The following is an 18799-nucleotide window of genomic DNA, read 5'->3' on the forward strand; positions in this document are numbered from 1 at the left end:
ATAATAAAGTAAAGAAGTGCAGAAGTATATATATATATACATACATATACATATATGTATATGTATATATACACACATATATATATTATATTGAGGAGAGAGAGAGGACGGACTGCAGCAAAATACAGCACAGTCTGTGCGATTGTAATGAAAAGTATAAATGCTGTGGTATTGAGGACATTAATCATCTTGATTATGGTCTGTTGTGACTAAATACACAAATAAAATCCGCTGGTGTGCTTTAACAAAAAAAAAAAAAAAAAAAGGTGGACCATCATTTCTTGCCACATTGCCTTGATGTTATGTAGTTAATGCACTTGAAACCTGCAGACATAAGTAAAGCGTTGATGCACATGTCATGTTCGAGCTGCTAATTACACATGATAATGTGGTTCCTGTGTGTGGGCTGCAGGGCCTCTTCAGAGTGGCTCCATCAGCCTCCAAGCTGAAGAAGCTGAAAGCCTCCCTGGATTGTGGAGTTCTGGATGTGCAGGAGTACTCCTCTGACCCGCACGCCATCGCAGGTGAACTACACCCACACGCAGGCTTTGTTCAAAGCCCATTTCCATAACAACAACCCCAATTTTGTCACTTGAAGTCAGAAAAAAAAACTACATATGTAAAAGGAAATGTTTTTTACTCAACAACTGTTCACGGTTCTGTGAAGTAAAAAAGTGTGTGTTTTTTTTGTATTAATTTTGCAGGCGAGCACTGATTAAACTCTTTTTCACCTCAGACCTCATGCTGTTGTCCTGACGGCTCTCTGCTCTGGTACTGCTGTTCAGTTCACACATTAGCATGAAATCTGTGTTGAGCGATCTTAATCTGACAGCTGCACTGGCTACACAGGGCCTGCTGTAGGGCTGTGGCAATCCGCGGCCTGGTCTCACACACACACACACACACACACTCACAAACAAAACTGTCCCTATTTTTTCATCCACAGGGGCTTTGAAATCATACCTCCGTGAGCTCCCCGAGCCCCTGATGACCACTGAACTTTATGATGAATGGATTCAGGCCTCCAAGTGAGATGCTGTTTTTCTATTCTAAGTATTTTCTTGAATTATACCACTGGTCAGCGAGAGGAAGAATTGTCCAAAAGTCTTCATACAGAGGCGCTTAACTGCCAAAATGAAAAATGGCAACGTTTATTAGAAAGTGGGGCAACAAAAACAGCAATGTTTTGTTTTCTCTTTTTCTCTGCAGCATTCAAGATATAGACAAGAGACTCCAGGCATTAATGGCGGCGTGTGAGAAACTCCCCACAGACAACCTGAACAACTTCCGGTCAGTTGAATTTTCTGTCTCATCCTTTGTAAAAAAAATATCAAGCAACAATTTACAAGCGCATCAGTTCAAACTGCACCACCTACAGGTCAGAAAAGAGAACATCCGCAGCAGCTATGAAACGCAGATTCACATCAGGAGCAATAGGCAGAAAATATAACATATATATATATATAGATCTTGTTTCTACAGTGATAATGCTTTTCCCATTTTCAAGTAATTAACAGTTGTCGTGGTATCCATTATGTGCAGATGGCAAATTGAATTAGACGCTGGTATATCTGGTGTGAACTGCTACTGCAGTTTATTTTCCTGCGCACAAATTACGACAGATGACCAGCTCTGCTAGGCCAGAAGGACGAGTGGATGTAAAGGGTAAAAAAAAAATAAAATAAATGCATTTTAAGGTGCAATCATTTCCTTGAAATCCCACAGATATCTAGTCAAATTCTTAGCCAAGCTGAGTGACTATCAAGACGCAAACAAGATGACTCCCGGCAACATGGCGATCGTGCTCGGCCCGAACCTGCTCTGGACGCACACTGAATCGTACGTATTCTTTCTAACAATTGATTTGTCAAGTTATAGAAAAACTTGGTGAACGACCTCATTTCTTTCTCTTTCATGTCAGGAACATGACAGAGATGATGACCACCGTGTCCCTGCAGATTGTTGGAATCATTGAGCCCATCATCCAGCATGCGGACTGGTTCTTCCCTGGAGGTGGGCATCACATACTATAATATGTGTGTAATATTGAGCACAGTGCTGATGTTATGCACCATATAAACATCAAACAATTATGAGAAGACTATTCATCATTTCAGTCTGATTGTTATTTTGAGTTTTAAACATCAGTTAGTTTTTTATCATTGTTGTCAGAGCCATGAATCATGGGATGTTAAATTAAGGGAATCACCTGTTATAGTGAGAGAGAGAGTGGTGGTGATCTGGGACACCGTATTTTTTGTTGACTGCTATTTGTTAATTGTACATAGAGGTTATGCATGATATTATGACTTAATCTTAATCTTCTTTCATTTATTTTGAAGTGTCTGTAATTGATTGTTGTTTAGTGCGTCGGCCCAAACCTTGCTGCAACCGTAGTATTACTTTAATTTAAGGGAGAAGAAGTCGTGTGTTTATTGCGATTATTGCATCCTTTTTGCTCTGCCCTACACGAATAATGACAATACCTTGTAATACCATAACTAGAATACACCGTACATATACACAGTGAGACAGCAAAATGCAGTGTACACAGTAATAAAGTGCTCATGAGTGCGGAGGATGTGATTGAAGCACCACACAATACAAATGAATTAGAGTGTCAGCTCGTGTGTGTCTTTGAACAATGTGTCCTGTCATTCACTATAATTAATAATATGGCATAGTTTTATCACTCTATTTGTAGCAATTCCCTACTATAAGGAAGGAAAATATGCAACTAAACTGAATTAAATTGAACTGAACTGAATGCTAATTCATTCACACACACATTGCTGTGACTGCATGCTGATGCCATGTTTGCTCTTCCTCCAGAGATTGAATTCAACTTGACGGGCAGCTACGGCAGCCCGATCCACACCAACCACAACTCCAACTACAGTTCCATGCCCTCGCCGGACATGGACCAATCCGATCGCAAGCAGCCGCACGACCAGAGCCGACGCCCACTGAGTGTCGCCACCGACAACATGATGCTGGAATTTTACAAGAAGGATGGGTATGGTGCCAAAGCGTGTCCTTCTGCTGCCCACCTCTCACTCTCTCTCACACGTTGTCTGTCTCTCTCTCTCTCTCTCTCTCGCTCCACCCACGCCTCCTCTCACGCATCTGATATCAAGTTCTTAAAATTTAGATAAAACATCCATTACCATGGCGGCGTAATTTACACGTCCTGTGCTCCAAAGGTTTTTGCTTCTGTGAATCAGAAAACTTCTTGTAAACGTCTGCAGTAGTCAGCAGATACGACCGTGATAAGGGTTCATAGATGATTCTTAGTCCATATATTGAGTGGCATCATCGCTATGGCAACAGGTCTCTGTCAGAGGGCTGCTGGTTACCTCTTTTTTTTTTTTTCCTCAAGAAATATTTCTTCCAGTGTTATCTTACCATCCTCCCACACTAAGCTCCGCCCTTGCTGTCTGGCTAGCACGTTGCCTGGCCTGAGTCATTCATCCATCCAGCCGGTGGAAAATCACAAGTAGAATTAGAACCCCCCTTTTAAATTAAGAAACAAAGACCATAATAGTATACCATGGGAATCTAAATCTGTGCATCTCAGCTGCCAACAGTGTGGAATGATAGAAAATACCTGTTATCTGTTTGGAGTAACAAGCAGCTCAGTAGCATCTGCTCAAACCAAATAGGTTTAATTAGAAAAAACAAAACAAAAAACACTTTCAGTGATGATGTTTAAGTGTGGTGTTGTGAGCCATCTCATGCATTTCTTCTGACCTCATATCCTTTTTTGCTTCTCTTCTTTCCTACTAAAGCAGCATTAGGAAGATTCAAAGGTACCGTATCTTTTTCTCCACTTCTTTCCTTGCTTCCCCCGCTCACCTCATATCATTATGAGAAATGCACTGATTTATCATCTGCATCGTATGAACCCATATTCACCTTTGGCCTATTGGTAAAGAACATGCAGACGCCAATGTCTTTAAGTGATGCGTTTCATGTCGAGCTATGTCAGCTCGTAAAGCGAGATGACTGCAAACAGGTCGGAGTATTTGACCGATTTGTACTGCCTGGAAAAACCCAGTCGTTGAGCAGGTTGACGGGATAAATGCCTCTCGTCCCGGACCCCGCCCCTGCCCTGCTGCTGTATGCACACAAATGTGCTCTCAGTCAGACAGAGCCAGTTCTTCAGATGAAGGGTGCAGCATACAAACACTGTCACACACCGTTTTGTGTGACAGAAGCATAACAAAATCACTAACGTTTACACACTGCAGACCTTTCTGCTTTGAATTTGCATGTTTTCTCCGTGTGTGTTTTCTGCGGCTTCCTCCCACTGTCCAAAAACATGCAGATTTGAGGATTAGGCAAATAGGACACTCTAATTTGACCATAGTGTGAGAGTGAATGGTTGTTGGTCTCTATTTGGCCCTGTCATGGACTGGCGACCTGTCCAGGGTGTATCCGCCTATCGCCCTATATCAGCTGGGATTGGCACCAGCATCGCCCACGACCCTCATGTGGAGGAGATGAATGAGTGAGAGTAGAGTTGTGTGTGTGCACTCATCATCACTCGTCATGAGCCAGACCACCAAAGTCTGACATTCTATTTCTTCCTCATCGTTAAAATCCATCCTTTACTTTTTGAGCCATGCTGCTCAACGTACGTGTAAATCCCGAGCTGTTATTAACATCATGTATGACTCTGTCTCCTTATTTGCCCGCAGTATGGGCGTCCGTGTCATGGACACCTCCTGGGTGTCTCGAAAGGGTTCGTCCACCCTGGCGCGCAAGACCTCCTCCACCCCTCCAGGCATGCAAGGCCCCAGTTCTCCCGCAGACACTCTCATCCCAGAACAGCCCGTAGAGCTCGTCACCTCCCCTTCTGCGACACCACCACCCGCAGAAAGGTTTTGGTGAGTTCACCGTGGAGAAAACTGTCCCCTTCCTTCCTTCCTTCCTTCCTTCCTCACGCATCCTTTTTCATTTTTTCTACTGTCATCGCCATCGTCGCCACCATCAGCTTCTCAGCTCTGTGATAGAGATCTTTGGCTGTGCTAATCATACTCTCATTCATTTGCCACACACATTTATTTTGGTACACGTTTCTGTCAACACCTTCACGTTTCATTCTGTTTGTTTTATTGTTTAATTTTTTATTATTCATTTTATCACTCTCTCTACATTTACCGTCTTTGTTAGGGAGGTCTCACTGTGGGTTAAATTTTCAGCAGGATAATTCTTTGACCCTGACTCTGCAATGTTTTAGTGGAGATACGACGTGGACGTGTTGTTTCTGTACATTGAACTAAGCTGCAAGCATGCCAATATTTCCAGTATCCCATTGTTGTGGCTTGGCTTTCTCTGCTTTTCTCTGATTTGCTTTTCTGTTGACACTGATTTCATCTTCTCTTTTTTTTCCTTTTTTTTGTTTGGTGTTTATGATTATCACAGTTAAACACACGGATACTCACCTCATGGTAGCCGGCTGTGCCCGTGTGGCGGCGGGGAGATAATCTATCTTTTAGTTTGACTTGGTGTCCACTCTTCTACTGTGGCTGTGGTTTTGTGTCTGTTTCACTCACCCTGGACGGACTGCAGGACCTGCAAATGCAAACAAGCCTTACAGGATTAGTGCAGACGGGGGTTTTCCATATGCAGCAGTTGAGAACTTGATAATATTGTAAGCTGCAGACCAAGCACAGCTCCATGCAGTGTGCAGACACAAGGTGATCACAGAGGGAGTTGGAGACACTTGATTATTTTTCCTTTGGCAATAAACTTTCATTTTTCTTTGCTCTTTCTTTGTGCTTGTCTTTGTATTTGCACTAAGCTGACTATGTGCTAAGCTCAGTGCCCACCACCCGCCCTAAAATGCAATCCTTTAATTTCTCTTCTTTCTTTTTTTCCTTTTTTTTTTTGGCTACGGACCACTTAACACACTAACACCCTAATCATCAAAACAGCTTATCCTATATATCACTTTGATGCGTCTCCCTGTTCAATCACTAGAGCTGTTTCTTTTGTGCTGTCTATTCTCTTAATATCTACAGCTCAGACAACGTGTTGCCCAATCGGCCGGACACCTCTCATACCCATCCACCCCCGGGGGAGGACCGGCCACCCCCCCCTTACCCCACTTCTTCATGCCACACTTTGCCCCACCTCTTCTATCCCAAACCCCCACCCTGCGCTCGCCCTGTGGCACCGGGTCCAGAGTCCCAGCCCCCCGCCTCACCCCCACCCCCAATGCGCTGGTCTGGCTTTACTCCCCCGGCCCCGCCCCCTTCCTCTTCCTCCTCCTCGTCCTCCTCGTCACTTGACATCAATTCGAACCCCAAACCCAGCTGTCTGCACTTCCCCAAGCACAGTCCGCCTGGTGACTTGTCGCATGCCCCCCCACCAGACCTTAACGCCTCTCCACTCTACATCAAAACCCCCTTGGTACTAACCCGCCACGACCAGTCCCTCGGCAACCCCCCTAGCCTCCCTTCGTCTGCACCCCCGCCGTGGGCTGCCTGTCCATGTGCCAGAGAGAGAGGACCCCCCAGGCTGACTAGGTAAATACAACACACCCATGGCCACCAGTGGATACATCACAGAGTGGCAGCTGTGTCTCTCCTCTCCTCCAGCTCGCTGGCTCATAATTTTCTTTTTGCTTTTTTTGTCCTCCCCCTTCAAATTACACATCTCAGATGCTGTAACATTCAGGTTGTCCAGGGATGCCTCTCTTGGGGTTGCCTAGCAACTGAGGATGTTACCGGCTTATAAATCGCTCGGTTTGATGCTGGTACTGAGTAGATGATAAATACATGAACATTGCTACATACTGCTATTAAATAGCATATGAATGTATTTATTCTACAGTCTGCAGTTTTCTTTTTTGTTTTTTTTTTACTAACCAACTGAAGAAACCTCACCTTTTTTGGGGGGGGATCGACTATTTTAAAGGAATTGAATGTAGCATCTTTTTTTTGCAGTTAAATAAGAGATATATAGAGCACGAGTGCTGACCTTGTTTAGAGAGATATTGGCAGGTTCCACGCATCTGTGACAACCACACAGGACAGCGTGAATCATTACAGCAAATCTTTGTCAACAGTCAGGACAAGCGCATTGCATATTGTTCCTTCTGGTTATTTGCGAGCGCCATGATTTCCTCTTTCCGACTCTGGCTCTTTATTCGGAGGCACGCAGCTCAAACTGACTGCAGGAGATCACAGTTAATTAGACGCTGCGTAATCTTAAATGTAACAAATACACTGAAGTATGGATGCTTGTCGTGGGCGACACTTCAGGGGCTGAGTTGCGTTATTTGCAAGCTCATACGACTGAGAGTGCTTTTATTTATATATATAATATTTATGATATTTAAGGATATCCAAACGTCGTGTGGAGAGAATGTCAGGATACAATGTTTGTGATTTAAAATAAGAAGAAAATATCTGATCTCAAATCCCATCAATTCCCATCAATGTGATTTTATATTATAATCGTAGAATCTCTGAAGTGAAGACAAAGACATTTAATGCCGTTAATCATAGTTTGTATTAAATATTAGTTTAGAATGATATTGTTTTCAGAGGATGAATTAGGTTCCCGATGAAGCACTGGTTGTCTACATAAAGTAGGTTTAGATGTATATTGTCACATGATGTCTCTCTGCTCTATTTTAAAGCGTCTGCTGAAGAAAGTTGATTTAAGAGCTTCTGTTCAAAAAGCATTAGTTGATCCCACTTCTTTTGTGAACATTTACACCCGTCTGCTAATGCTGGAACACATTCTCAAGCGTTTTTGTTATCAGTTCAGATCCTATCTCAGCTCTGGTTTCAGATCCCAAGGCTTCTGAGAAGAGGATACTTCATATCTCAAACTACAGAACAGCTGTCATCTTTTCTAATTGACTGAAAACACACGTTGATGATTTCATTCTAATGTTTATTCTAGGATACCTGTGTGATACCTTTGAATCATAATGGTGGTGCAATGTTAATCAGTTTGTCTGGCAGCATCTGTGAATAAATGAATGAAAGTTAGAAAAGCTACACTGATGTTCTCTGTCCCTGGGTATTTGGTGGCATTTTCATTAACAAGTAAGAAAACGTGCTCAGGATTCTCTGTGGTGTCAACGAGCAGGAACATTTACAACTTCAGGGGACTTTCGACTTTTGCGCTCACATACATTTTTTTTTTTTTAGAGTCAAAATGGTGGCACACTCAGGGATGATACTGGTGAAGTTGATGTTGATGGTGGTGATGGTGGTGGTAGCACTGAGGTTATGTTCATGAACAGTGGTTCTCAAATGGGGGTCTGGGACTCCTGGGTATCCGTGGCACACTGCCAGGAAGTTTGTGAGCAGTTTCCTAATTCATCCACAAAATTATGTGACACAATTTCATTTTCTAATCTGAAATTCCCCTAAGGAGTCTTTGGCTGAGCAATATAATTGGGAACCTCTGGGCATGAGGACAGTTCAGAATGTGAATGTGCTCTCAAGATAAACTGTGTCTGATTTTACTGGCACACTAATGTCTGTCTATCTTTTTCAGTTCGTTGAAGAGTAAAGAGCTTTCCCCTGTAATTGGACACAAAGCCATCCAGGTGGCAGGTCCAACTGTCCCCCCCAGCTGCAGCAGCAGTCCTCAGAGCAGCAGCCAGTCCCCCCACTCCACAGAGCACAGTCCACACACCCTGCGCAAAGGTCAGCGGCCCTCTCAGACAGAGCTTGTGTGGACTCACTTGCGTTCGTGTATACATTTTGAACATGAGACGCTAATATAATGTGTGTTGTGTTTCCAGGTTCCAAGAAGTTGGCCCCTGTGCCTCCCAAGGTCCCGTATGGCCAGTCTGGTGGGATGTCCGACCAGTCCACAGGTCAGCCGTCACCGGTCAGCCTGTCTCCCACACCTCCTAGCACTCCCTCCCCTTATGGACTGGCCTGCCCTCCAGGGCAAGTGCCCCCACCCTCCCCTGGGCAGACCCCATTTGGGGCGCCCCACTCCCTCTCGTCCCCTCCCTCCCTGAGCGGAACACTCACCAAGTCTCGACCAACCCCTAAGCCCAGGCAGAGACCTAGTCTGCCCCCTCCTCAGCCACCCACAGCCCCTCCTGGGTTTACTGGCCTGGCCATGGCCCCAGTCCCCCAGCCCCTGGAGCAGGGCCTCCTGGATGGACTGTCTCCTGGGGAGAGCATGTCTACAGGTAAACATCAGCCCTTGATAACAACACCCCCGCCGCCGCCGCCACCACAGGTGGAGCTGCAGCGTCCCTCTCTTAGACTTGCTGTGGCTCTATCCAATGGAGACGGTGGACGAGTGTAGGACTCTGTAGGACTTGTCACTGTAGATATGACAGATATGAAAACGTTGCCTTTTAGACACAGATGCCTGACAATGCTACAGTGTAAATATTAGCATTTTTGTGCAACTGCAGTGAGCAGAACCCCCTGACCGATGGTATTCATTGCTTGTGTTATGTGATGATGTTTCTGGGTAATGTGTGGAAACATCAGAGAAGCATAGCTTGTCCTGCTTGTATGGACGTTGCCATTAGATTCATCATGTGCTCTCTGTTTATCTGTGTTACCCAGACCCTCACTCAGCAGAGGTAGGTCAGAAGCTTGCACAGTTCACACTAGCCGAGTCTCTGTTATTGCATAGCAGGCGTGGAAACCTAGCCACACGAACCCCACAGTATATCTACCGGATGATGTTCTGATGATGAGGTGTGCTGTCAATATCTATACCAATCAGTCTGTCACTTTTGTTATATTTATCATTTTCTTGTTCCCCTGCTACTATTGTGTACCTTGCAGCTGTGTGAGGCCAGTGATTCAGTGTGGGCTAAGTGTGAGGGGGACTTTTAGGGTAAGCCAGACCGCCCCCACCCCATGCACTCCATCTCACTGCCTGGCCTCGTGCTGTGGCTGCCTCTGGGGTCTCCTGCAGCCTGTCTCAAACATACTCAAGTACTTACAGCTTGCAATGACAACGTTTAAGTTATTCCCTGTTAGCAGGTTGTTATTAGTCACTCAGTGCATGGCCTAAGGACTTCCCAGAGTGCACCACACTGCACTCACATTGCAGACGCCGTCGCTTCCAAAGGTCCATCTTGAAGTCCCTCTCCTTTCGTCCCCCACATTCCTAGCCTTTTACCAGCAGACATCCCCTTCTAACGCTCCTGCCACCAGGATCGGGGGGGCCACAGGTAACCCCACCTCCTTGGGCAGGTTCATCGCTTCTTATAACTTCTGCTCCTTCTTACTACACTGCCACGCTCCATCTCATTCCTACACAGGAGTAGTCATCAGTCTCTGCTTGGTCCTGCTGCTTTCAGTAAACGCAGCAGCACAGTAGAAATATGTCTATATTTAAAAAGGAAATGTCCAGTCCTCATTGTTGAGCTCCATTGTTACTTCAAGCCCACTTGGTGTCTCGGGTCCCCCGCCACAGAGTTCCACACACATCTTGTTGCCTCTGTGTTGGTTTACCTGGCCGTTGTTGTACAGTAATGTGTCCGTGTGCAGTAATCTTTGACCTGTTTTTGTATTTTTATCTGACAAAATATCTGTCGCTGTCTCAAAAGACACAAAAAGCTGTGACATAGTCGCCAACGCGTCTGTTGGGGTGTGACTAACAACACATTGAAAACATCCCTGTGTAGAATGTGAAACACATGTAATCGACTGATTTATTTTTTTTCAATCAGCGCTGATGTCATATGCCACTTACCATGAGTTCAGACTCAAAACGATTAATATTATTTCTGCTCTCTTCCGTTTTTTGCACCTCATTATCATCGCCATATGCCCTCTTTCCCTCCTCCTCCTCCTCCTCTTCTTGCTCACCATCACCATTTCCACTCTTCTGCTCATCACACTCACCTGTCCTGCCATGCTCACCATTAGATATCTTCAATTATGAAATCCCCTCCATCAATGTCAATCTGGACAGCCTCATCGATGAGTTCAGCGGTGCCCCCTACAGGAAGTCTCTGGCAGTGACAGACTCTCCAGAGGGAGACACTGTGCCTGACGAGGAGCCCCAGAGCACCACTCTATGACCATAAGACATCACAGCTTACCAGCACCGCTATGGCTGTACATACTTTTAACTGTCGCCGCCAAGGCCTGATGGAAACACCAATTGGCCTCACCAATGCCCACCTGAAACCAGAGCTCAAACCCTCCCTTACATCTGCTACTGGCTGCAAAGAAACTCATCTCTCACAGCTGCTCGCTAGTACATAATTGTGACTACACACAAATAAAAAAAACAAACAAACACCAAAATGCCATAGTGGACGAACAGTTGCCTTTCGGTGGAAAGACTGGAATATAGATGAGTATTATATTTAAAAGGATTTTTATTTAAGTTCATTATTTTGCTTTGTATTTGCTGTTTGATGCAGTGGTCTGAATTTTCTGTACTTTTCCTGCATTTTTTTTCTTTCTTTTTTCTTTTTTTTGCCTTCTTAGAACATGCAATCAAATTGCAATATGATATTCATGAGTTGTATAACTTTTTAGTTAGGGAAACTCAGAGCCTGACGTGGTTAGGAACAATGCCCATCCTCAGGGTGAAAACAGAGAGACAGAGTATAAGAGAGTAATCTGGTTACATTGCTCACAGGGTATTCAAGCTTTGCTGCACATTAGGAACATGCTTTGGCATGAAAGATGAAACATTTGATGCCGTTTGATTTATTTATTTTTTTTATGAATGACCCTCTTTCCCTCGACAACAACCGCAAGTTCTTTTTTCAAACTGGTAAAAATTCACTTTAACTCACTTTATACCAGCACAGTATGAGAAGAATGTTACTGTAATTTCAAGTTTCAGAGCTTGCATTCTGTCAGTTAAGGAACAAAAAAAACAAAAACAAAGCACCAATATGTGTTTGCATGACAAGTCAATATGATCCAACTGCTTCGGATCGAGGGCCTTTTAAAGTGGCAGTGTTTCATTTTGTGCGAGTGTATTTGGTTGTTGTCGCTGTCACTGTTGTTGTCGTCCGTGGCGAGTGGATTGGGATTGCCCCGCGTGCCGTGAGAGTGTGATATAATGGATGGATGACTACACTGCCTTTAGGTTCACATGGTTCTCCCTCTTAACCTTGTTTCAAGTGCTTCAGGTTCAGTGACCCTGTAAATATGCGCTGTACATACGTTCATGTATATAAACCTGAGAGGAAAAATATATGTAAAATGCATATATCTATATGTATCTATATAGGTATATATAATGATAATATATGTGCTGATATTTATCTGGTGTAGAAAGTGTAATGATTAAAAAATGTGATGTTATTTTTTTGTCGCCCGCACACAATGAACCAGTTCTATTGTAGATTTGTAATCCTTCACTTTGACACCAGGTAACTATGATGCTGCAGCATAAGTGCAGAATTTTGTTTCTGCTAGGAATCTATCGTCTCTCCAATTCTGTCTCCTGAGCTTTGACGTGCTAGAGTGCTGATGAAAGTCACACCTTCTTTTAGTTTTTAAATCGGTTATTCAATCAATTTTTCTTTTTGTAAATAGCGATTGTGTGGTATATTTAATGAATTCACAATAAGACAAAGTGAAGTCTTGGTGTTGTTAGACATAATTGTGGGACTGACGATAACCAGTTGCGTTTCAGAAAAGCTGCTGGTTGTCAAATTTGGCACAACTGCTGTATCGTTAAATTTGGGTACTTCTCTCGGTGTCCTCACTGCTGATATGATGAATTAGTGACATTTCAAATTCATCTGATAAAAGTTGCTGCAGTGTCACTTTTTTTTCAATTTCTTACAGAATGTCTTAGGGCAATATTTTTTGTCGATTTAAGTGCAATTACAGCGTTTACTGATCAACCTCAGTCCAAAAAGTGGTCAAAAGTCACCTTCCCCAGACCTTCAGAAAAAAGCCATTTGTTTTATTGCAAAGCAGTTCCTTTGTGTATTTTACCTGTGAGTTGTGTCATTACAAATAATAATTCTAGATTAACTTAAAAAAAAAAAGTAATCCATGGTATGCCTCAGTGTGTGTTCTCAATGGACTATGTTTATGAAGACTTTGGTAATGTTGATACTTGCGTTGATTGCTGTGGTGCTTATATGAAATCAGTTGCAAGTGCCCTCACACTGGTTGTTATTTTGGAACTATAGACATAATTAATGTGTACCAGAGGTTTTATTGTCTGTATGGGATCCATTCATTTATACAAGGAGGCAGGCGTATCTCGCAATGTGACTTGCTCACATTTCAAACGGCAGGGTTCCTGTATTTGGACATATAGGGGCCAGTGAGAGTCAATCTTTGGATGAAGGTTAATTCAGGCCTGTTGGCATGTACAGGGCAGTATTACTGTAATGCTTTTGTGCTTCATAACTGGAGCTTACAGCCACCTTAAAGCATGCATTCATATTCATTATAGGTGTTATTCTTATGCTGCTGATTAGAAAAAAAAAAAAAGAAGTCTGTATCCTCCCCCAAAAACACTCATGATTTCATCACAAATCTTATTTCACAAAACGTTATTTTATTACAATATAATATTGACAGAAGCCACTTTTTTTGCTCCTGATAAGGCACTGTTCGTTTAGTTTGATCGAGTGTAATAAATGCTGTACGCCTATATTTCAAATTTCACACGTGGGTCTAAATTAAAGCTCAATTTGTTTACATTTGGTGGGGGGGATTTGAAACGATAAAATGAAAATGAAAAAAAAAAAGGAAAATCAGAAAAAAGTCATGCATGCACTTAGATAGTGTTTTGATAATCCACGTTTTGTGTCGGTCACGGTCTTTTTAGGGATTGCTAGAGGGGTAATGAATTGAATGAAGGACTCTAGAGAATGTGGATCACAATGAAATGGTCCTGTGTGGGGTTTTGAGCAATACAGTAGAGGAGTGGACGTTGCCTGTGGATGTACTGCCTCCTTCTGCTTTCACCACTAGTGTACAAACAGAACCTGCCGCGCTTGTCAAGCCCACCATGCCCTCCCTCCTCTGCTTAGCATATCAAGTGGAACACAGTGTGTACTGTGAAGCCTACCTGCAATCCTTATCAGAATGTCAGAAATAAATATATATATTAAACTCTACATTTTTAATAATCTCACCTAGTTTGTGTGTGTTTATTTCCCTCTGTTTTGTTTAGAAAAGAAAGCGTATTGTATGTCTTTGATATTCAGACACTGAGACATCTCCCCTTTAATCGTCTGATCTCAAAACTTGATTGTTTTTTGTCTCAGAGCGTCTCATGATTATTGAACCATCAATAATATTGTCCTGATACACAAGTGAGGTAAGGACTTCCACAAATGTACAATTATTCCTTTGGCAGACACTTCATCCAATGTAACCGTATAGCAGAGGGAAAGAGTCCATCACATTCTATCATGAAATTAGCTATTTGTTATTAAAACAGCAACCTTTACACTGGGGTCATGCACAAACACGTACATTTAATACATTTATTCTCATGAACACTGAACTTATTGTTATATGTTATATTTAACACCGAGCTGCACTTTGCTGGCACATGGGTTGAAGTGCTAGGAGTTGTCTTATACTTTGTGGGTAACAGTGGGTGATGTAGACCAAAACAGGGCCAGGCCAAGCATTTATTGGGCCCTAAGCTGAGTTTGATGGGGCCTCCCACCACCTAGAAGTGGCTTAACTATTGTTGCTACAAATGTAATTTGCTATAAATTGCATTACTTATACTTCTATCGTATTATTTACACCAAAGCAGTGGTTAGGTTTATTGTTTTTCCAAACTTACAGCGCAGTAAAATAGAAAAAGTGACCTAGTATTAATTTGCACTTTGGTATTCAAAGTGAATTACATAAAATAAACCAGTTTAATGACTCACTCACTCACTACCGCTTTATCCTCTACATGAGGATCGCGGTGGGCTTCTTGCTGCATACAGTGCGAACGCAGCTTAATGACTTTTTTCTAAAGATATTAAACATTTCTTTTATACATTAAAATGTTTTTTTTACTATTACTGGTGGGGCCCCTTGTAATGATGGCACATCAGCATCAAACAGTTTGTTACCCACAAATAGTAGTTTATTCTGTGAACATACTGGCTATACCATTGTTCTCAGAGGAGCCAGTATCATGTAACCTCTGATGACACATAACGATCATGTTATATCTTCATATAATACATTTCATTCATACAGAGCCTTTAAATCAGGGAGATCTGAGTACTTCTTCCTCTACTCCACCTTGTGGAGAAATACTGTAAGTGTTTGAGGTCATAATTTGACCTCACTTACCTAATATTATATTATTCTTTTTCAGCTGTTATGCACTGACACAAAAGCCACCGAGAAGGTGATTTAAACAAAAAAAAGAAGAAGACCTTAATCATCAAATGGATAAACCTGAAACTAGGAAGGGCTGAGAAGCAGGAGCCTCACCGAATGTGTAACCTGTACGACAGGCCCAGCAGGATGACTGGAGGTGTCTCACATTTAGGAAACTAGGAGTGTCTTTCTGTCAAATTAAATCAACATGTCAACTATGTGACTCTCGTAATTTAAAAGTAGAGTTTGAAACACGCTTTAATGGGCCAGTGACGTGTTAATAAATGCCCTTGCGGTATACTATGAAGGTGGCGAGCGGGATCACTGTGGGACGCGTGACAGTCAAACCGTCCAGCAAGTTCAAGAGTAAAGCTGAGCTGAAGGTCAGTTTAAAAGAATTAAGAAAAAAACAACAAAACAGCCACTTTCATCGCAGCCTGTTTGCTACAGTGACAGCACGTCCAACAAAAGCGACAGCGTTGTCTTAACTCTTCTCTTCTTTCTCGCAGTGTTTTCTTAAATAGTCAGTGGTAATGTAATTCTACAGTGCAGCGCCGTATCTCCTTACAGCAATCACCCAGGCTCAGCTCATCCCTCCCTGCTATAGTCTATCTCCTTCAGACTGCCAAAGGTGCATCAATAATTTCTTACTGATGCTTTACAGGGACTTTGTACGCACTATAAAAGAACGTATCGCGTTGTTGCACAAGGGTCTATAAAACACGTTCCATTTGATTGGCATATGTGTGAGATTGAAGCGTGAAAAGGTTTTTCTGACCCCTCCTGACACCTTGCAATGAAAGGAGGAGAGAAAGTGTGACACAGGATATTAGAATGTTTTAAAGTGTTTTTTTTATTTATTACTATTATCACACATTACTCCTACAGATCAAAGATCTTCATACCAATCTGCAAACTCCCTTTTTCGGACGACATATGTGGACACACAAAGTAACACTGACAGTGGCGTAGATGCAGTATAGGTCTATTTTGTGCAGTTGTTTCCCAATAAAGTCTGCTGCTTGGAAACCAATCATCAAACTACAAGCTGATTCTGATGATAATTGTTTTTGTTTGGATCTTTAAATTGTTTAAATATCTAACATCCCTGCAACGTTTGGATATGTGTTCAGGAGTTGCTACAGTTATGAAACAGGTCAAACTTGTTGCAGAAAGGAATTCAGAACAAAGACTTGGTTGTCAAGGCTTTCCTAAACTTCACCTTAGACTGTTGCTTGGTAATGCACATAAAGGAGGTGGGTATGTCTGTAAACTCCCTGACTTTTCCTTTAACTCAGGAAGGGAAATGAAAATCACCTGATTACATTCGCAACTGATTGCACATCGAAATGATCAGACTAGTTTGATCAATATGACAAATCAGCTTTGCCACACACTTCATTGCATATGTGATGAAAAAGAAAATATATCAGTTCATTGTTCACTATTTTATATTGGCACTTCATAATCCAGATTGCACGTTTTGCTTCACTTATGCCAATAAAATCCAGGGTAGAGTTGCAGCCACCAGTGCGAGAAGAGTGAAGGCGGAGAGCAGGACGAGCAGACACCGTGCAGTTGTGCAGACCCTGCGCCGTCGCCTGCGCTGAGGTTGAACCACAGTCATCACAACACTGAGCGCGTCATCTTCAACCATGGGTCTCCCTTCAGCGCTTATGATAAAGATCTGAGATGCATTGTGGTCGGGGCTGACCAGCCTCTGTCTGCGCACACGATCAGCGATGTTCGCGAAGAAACGAGTGATCCAGTTCAGTCCCGGTGGCAAAGTGTATCTGGGGGTGCGTCGTGCGCTCTGGACCTGCTCCAGTGCCAGAGGGAGAGGAACCTCCAGGGTCTGCGCCTCGTGTGTGTCTTTGTTCACCGCCACGGAAACCAGCGATTCCGTTTGTTTCTTGATGAATGTCAGATGACGGCACACAGGACACGCGATCGTGTCTCTGATGTTCCCGGCGGTGTTGATGCTGACCAACGTTTTGACCAGACAGTCGTGGCAGAAAACATGTCCACAGCTCAGCGTCCTCTCACTGCCCGAGAGGCTCTCATAACACACTGGACACTCATGTGCGTCCTCCTTACTGTCCTCGTTGGACAATGTGGGAAACATACCGACATCGGCTACTGAGCTGATTATTCAGTATGCAGTAAATCTAATGTGGAGTCCTCTCCTGGTTTCGTTCTCCTGAGCGCACGACTTCACTCACTTTTAGGCTGTGGGTGGAGGCGAGAGAGAATCCTTGTAAAACAGGGCCTGCCACCTGTGGCAGCAGCGACGCCACTGATTGTGTCCACTGAGTAACATTATTGGCACTTTAAGTGGCCAAGCGGGTTCATATTTCATGTTCACAAAAGTCTCCACTCACATGTGCAATTAAGTGCAAAGGTTATTTGTCCAATTTGATCAAAGATAGATTGAACATCTTGAACAAGATTAGTGGCTTTTAGTGCTATTTTCAAAATTCCTTCTCTGAGATAAATTTGTATTGACTTTATATACATATATATATATGTATATAAAGTCACCTATGTATATACATATATATGTATATACATAAGTATATATACATATATACACATATATACAAACTGTTGGAGGTACACTTGTAAATGTGGTTCTTTATCAACTGACATCGTTTGCCACCTTGTGGTCACTGTGATGAATTGCTACAAAAAAAGGTAGATTGTTTTTTAAATGTTCTCTTTTTCTTTTCAATAATAAATCAAATAAAAAATCTAAGTACATGTAAATGCCTCACTATAAAAAATCTGTCATGCCCATTTCTGACGTAAAGTCACGTCTTCTTATATGAATGCCCTACCCAACTGAGTCAGAAACACCTTTACATTTGTTTTATCACTGCCCCTTTTCTTTTGTTTTTTGGAAAGACGTAGAGAAGTTTATTCAGAACAGGACTGGTCATGTCATAGCAATTGCCCCAAAGGATATTGTCACTGAATTTAATTGTAGCAACAGATCTTTAAATCACATGGCAAATCTCATTCTTGCGATTGGCAAATTCAATATTCATAAAGCACGATTCTCTAAGTCCTTCCCTAACATTAACAGTTTCACAGTTGAATTCAACTTGTACATAGATACTTTATCCTCTATGACAAACAAAAAAAGTGAACGCACATTACTGTATATCGATTAGTTATTCTCCGTCGCCCCTATTTAAGACATTGTGGCTTTTCTTTTTGTGTGTTTATTTATTTAAATTGCACTATTTATTTATTTATTTTTATTTGGTATGTGATTTGTATAACTTGTTTCGTGTATTACTGATTTGCACTTTGTTTTAATCTGTATATACTAATTTCTGTGTATCCTTATGGTTAAATGTCTGTATATTCCTATTCTTGATTAAAGAGTAAAAAAATAAAAATAAAAAAAAATAAATGCCCTACCCATTTCTGACGTAACGTAAAGTACGTCAGCGCGTACGTTGGGATTTACGTTGCTTCCGGGAGTCGCGTTGGCAGTTTCCTAAACACAGCGC

At 42.5% G+C, this 18799-nt stretch overlaps 2 protein-coding genes across 8 annotated transcripts in view; one reads left to right on the forward strand and one right to left on the reverse strand.

Annotated features, from left to right (window-relative positions):
- arhgap44a (Rho GTPase activating protein 44a) overlaps window positions 1–14079 on the forward strand; it is a 28159-nt gene extending 14080 nt beyond the window's left edge. The window contains exons 11-23 of one of the 7 annotated variants that reach the window (XM_044051197.1): window positions 413–524; window positions 947–1028; window positions 1210–1290; window positions 1726–1839; window positions 1922–2013; window positions 2833–3016; window positions 3789–3809; window positions 4701–4889; window positions 6027–6533; window positions 8524–8675; window positions 8774–9175; window positions 9789–9840; window positions 10881–10932. In XM_044051197.1, the coding sequence (XP_043907132.1) occupies window positions 413–524; window positions 947–1028; window positions 1210–1290; window positions 1726–1839; window positions 1922–2013; window positions 2833–3016; window positions 3789–3809; window positions 4701–4889; window positions 6027–6533; window positions 8524–8675; window positions 8774–9175; window positions 9789–9796 (1944 nt within the window). In that variant the 3' untranslated portion in view covers window positions 9797–9840; window positions 10881–10932. Of the gene's footprint in view, window positions 1–412; window positions 525–946; window positions 1029–1209; window positions 1291–1725; window positions 1840–1921; window positions 2014–2832; window positions 3017–3788; window positions 3810–4700; window positions 4890–6026; window positions 6534–8523; window positions 8676–8773; window positions 9176–9788; window positions 10411–10880 lie in introns of those variants that run through there. The other 6 variants (XM_044051194.1, XM_044051198.1, XM_044051195.1 and 3 more) reach the window with 6 other exon arrangements.
- Window positions 14080–16115: 2036 nt separating this feature from the next.
- Window positions 16116–18792, reverse strand: LOC122785423 (RING finger protein 222). The gene is made up of 2 exons (XM_044051207.1): window positions 18708–18792; window positions 16116–17510 (listed from the first exon to the last, which is right to left on the reverse strand). The coding sequence occupies exon 2, from the start codon at window positions 17404–17406 to the stop codon at window positions 16774–16776; it is 633 nt and encodes a 210-aa protein (XP_043907142.1). The 5' UTR covers window positions 17407–17510; window positions 18708–18792; the 3' UTR covers window positions 16116–16773.
- Window positions 18793–18799: the final 7 nt, after the last annotated feature.

The sequence above is a fragment of the Solea senegalensis genome, linkage group LG19 (assembly GCF_019176455.1).
Source record: "Solea senegalensis isolate Sse05_10M linkage group LG19, IFAPA_SoseM_1, whole genome shotgun sequence".
Taxonomy (NCBI): Eukaryota; Metazoa; Chordata; class Actinopteri; order Pleuronectiformes; family Soleidae; genus Solea; species Solea senegalensis.

Bases quoted from the DNA above. Each gene is read 5' to 3' on its own strand.
- LOC122785423 (XM_044051207.1), bottom strand. From the start codon at position 17,406: ATGTTTCCCACATTGTCCAACGAGGACAGTAAGGAGGACGCACATGAG.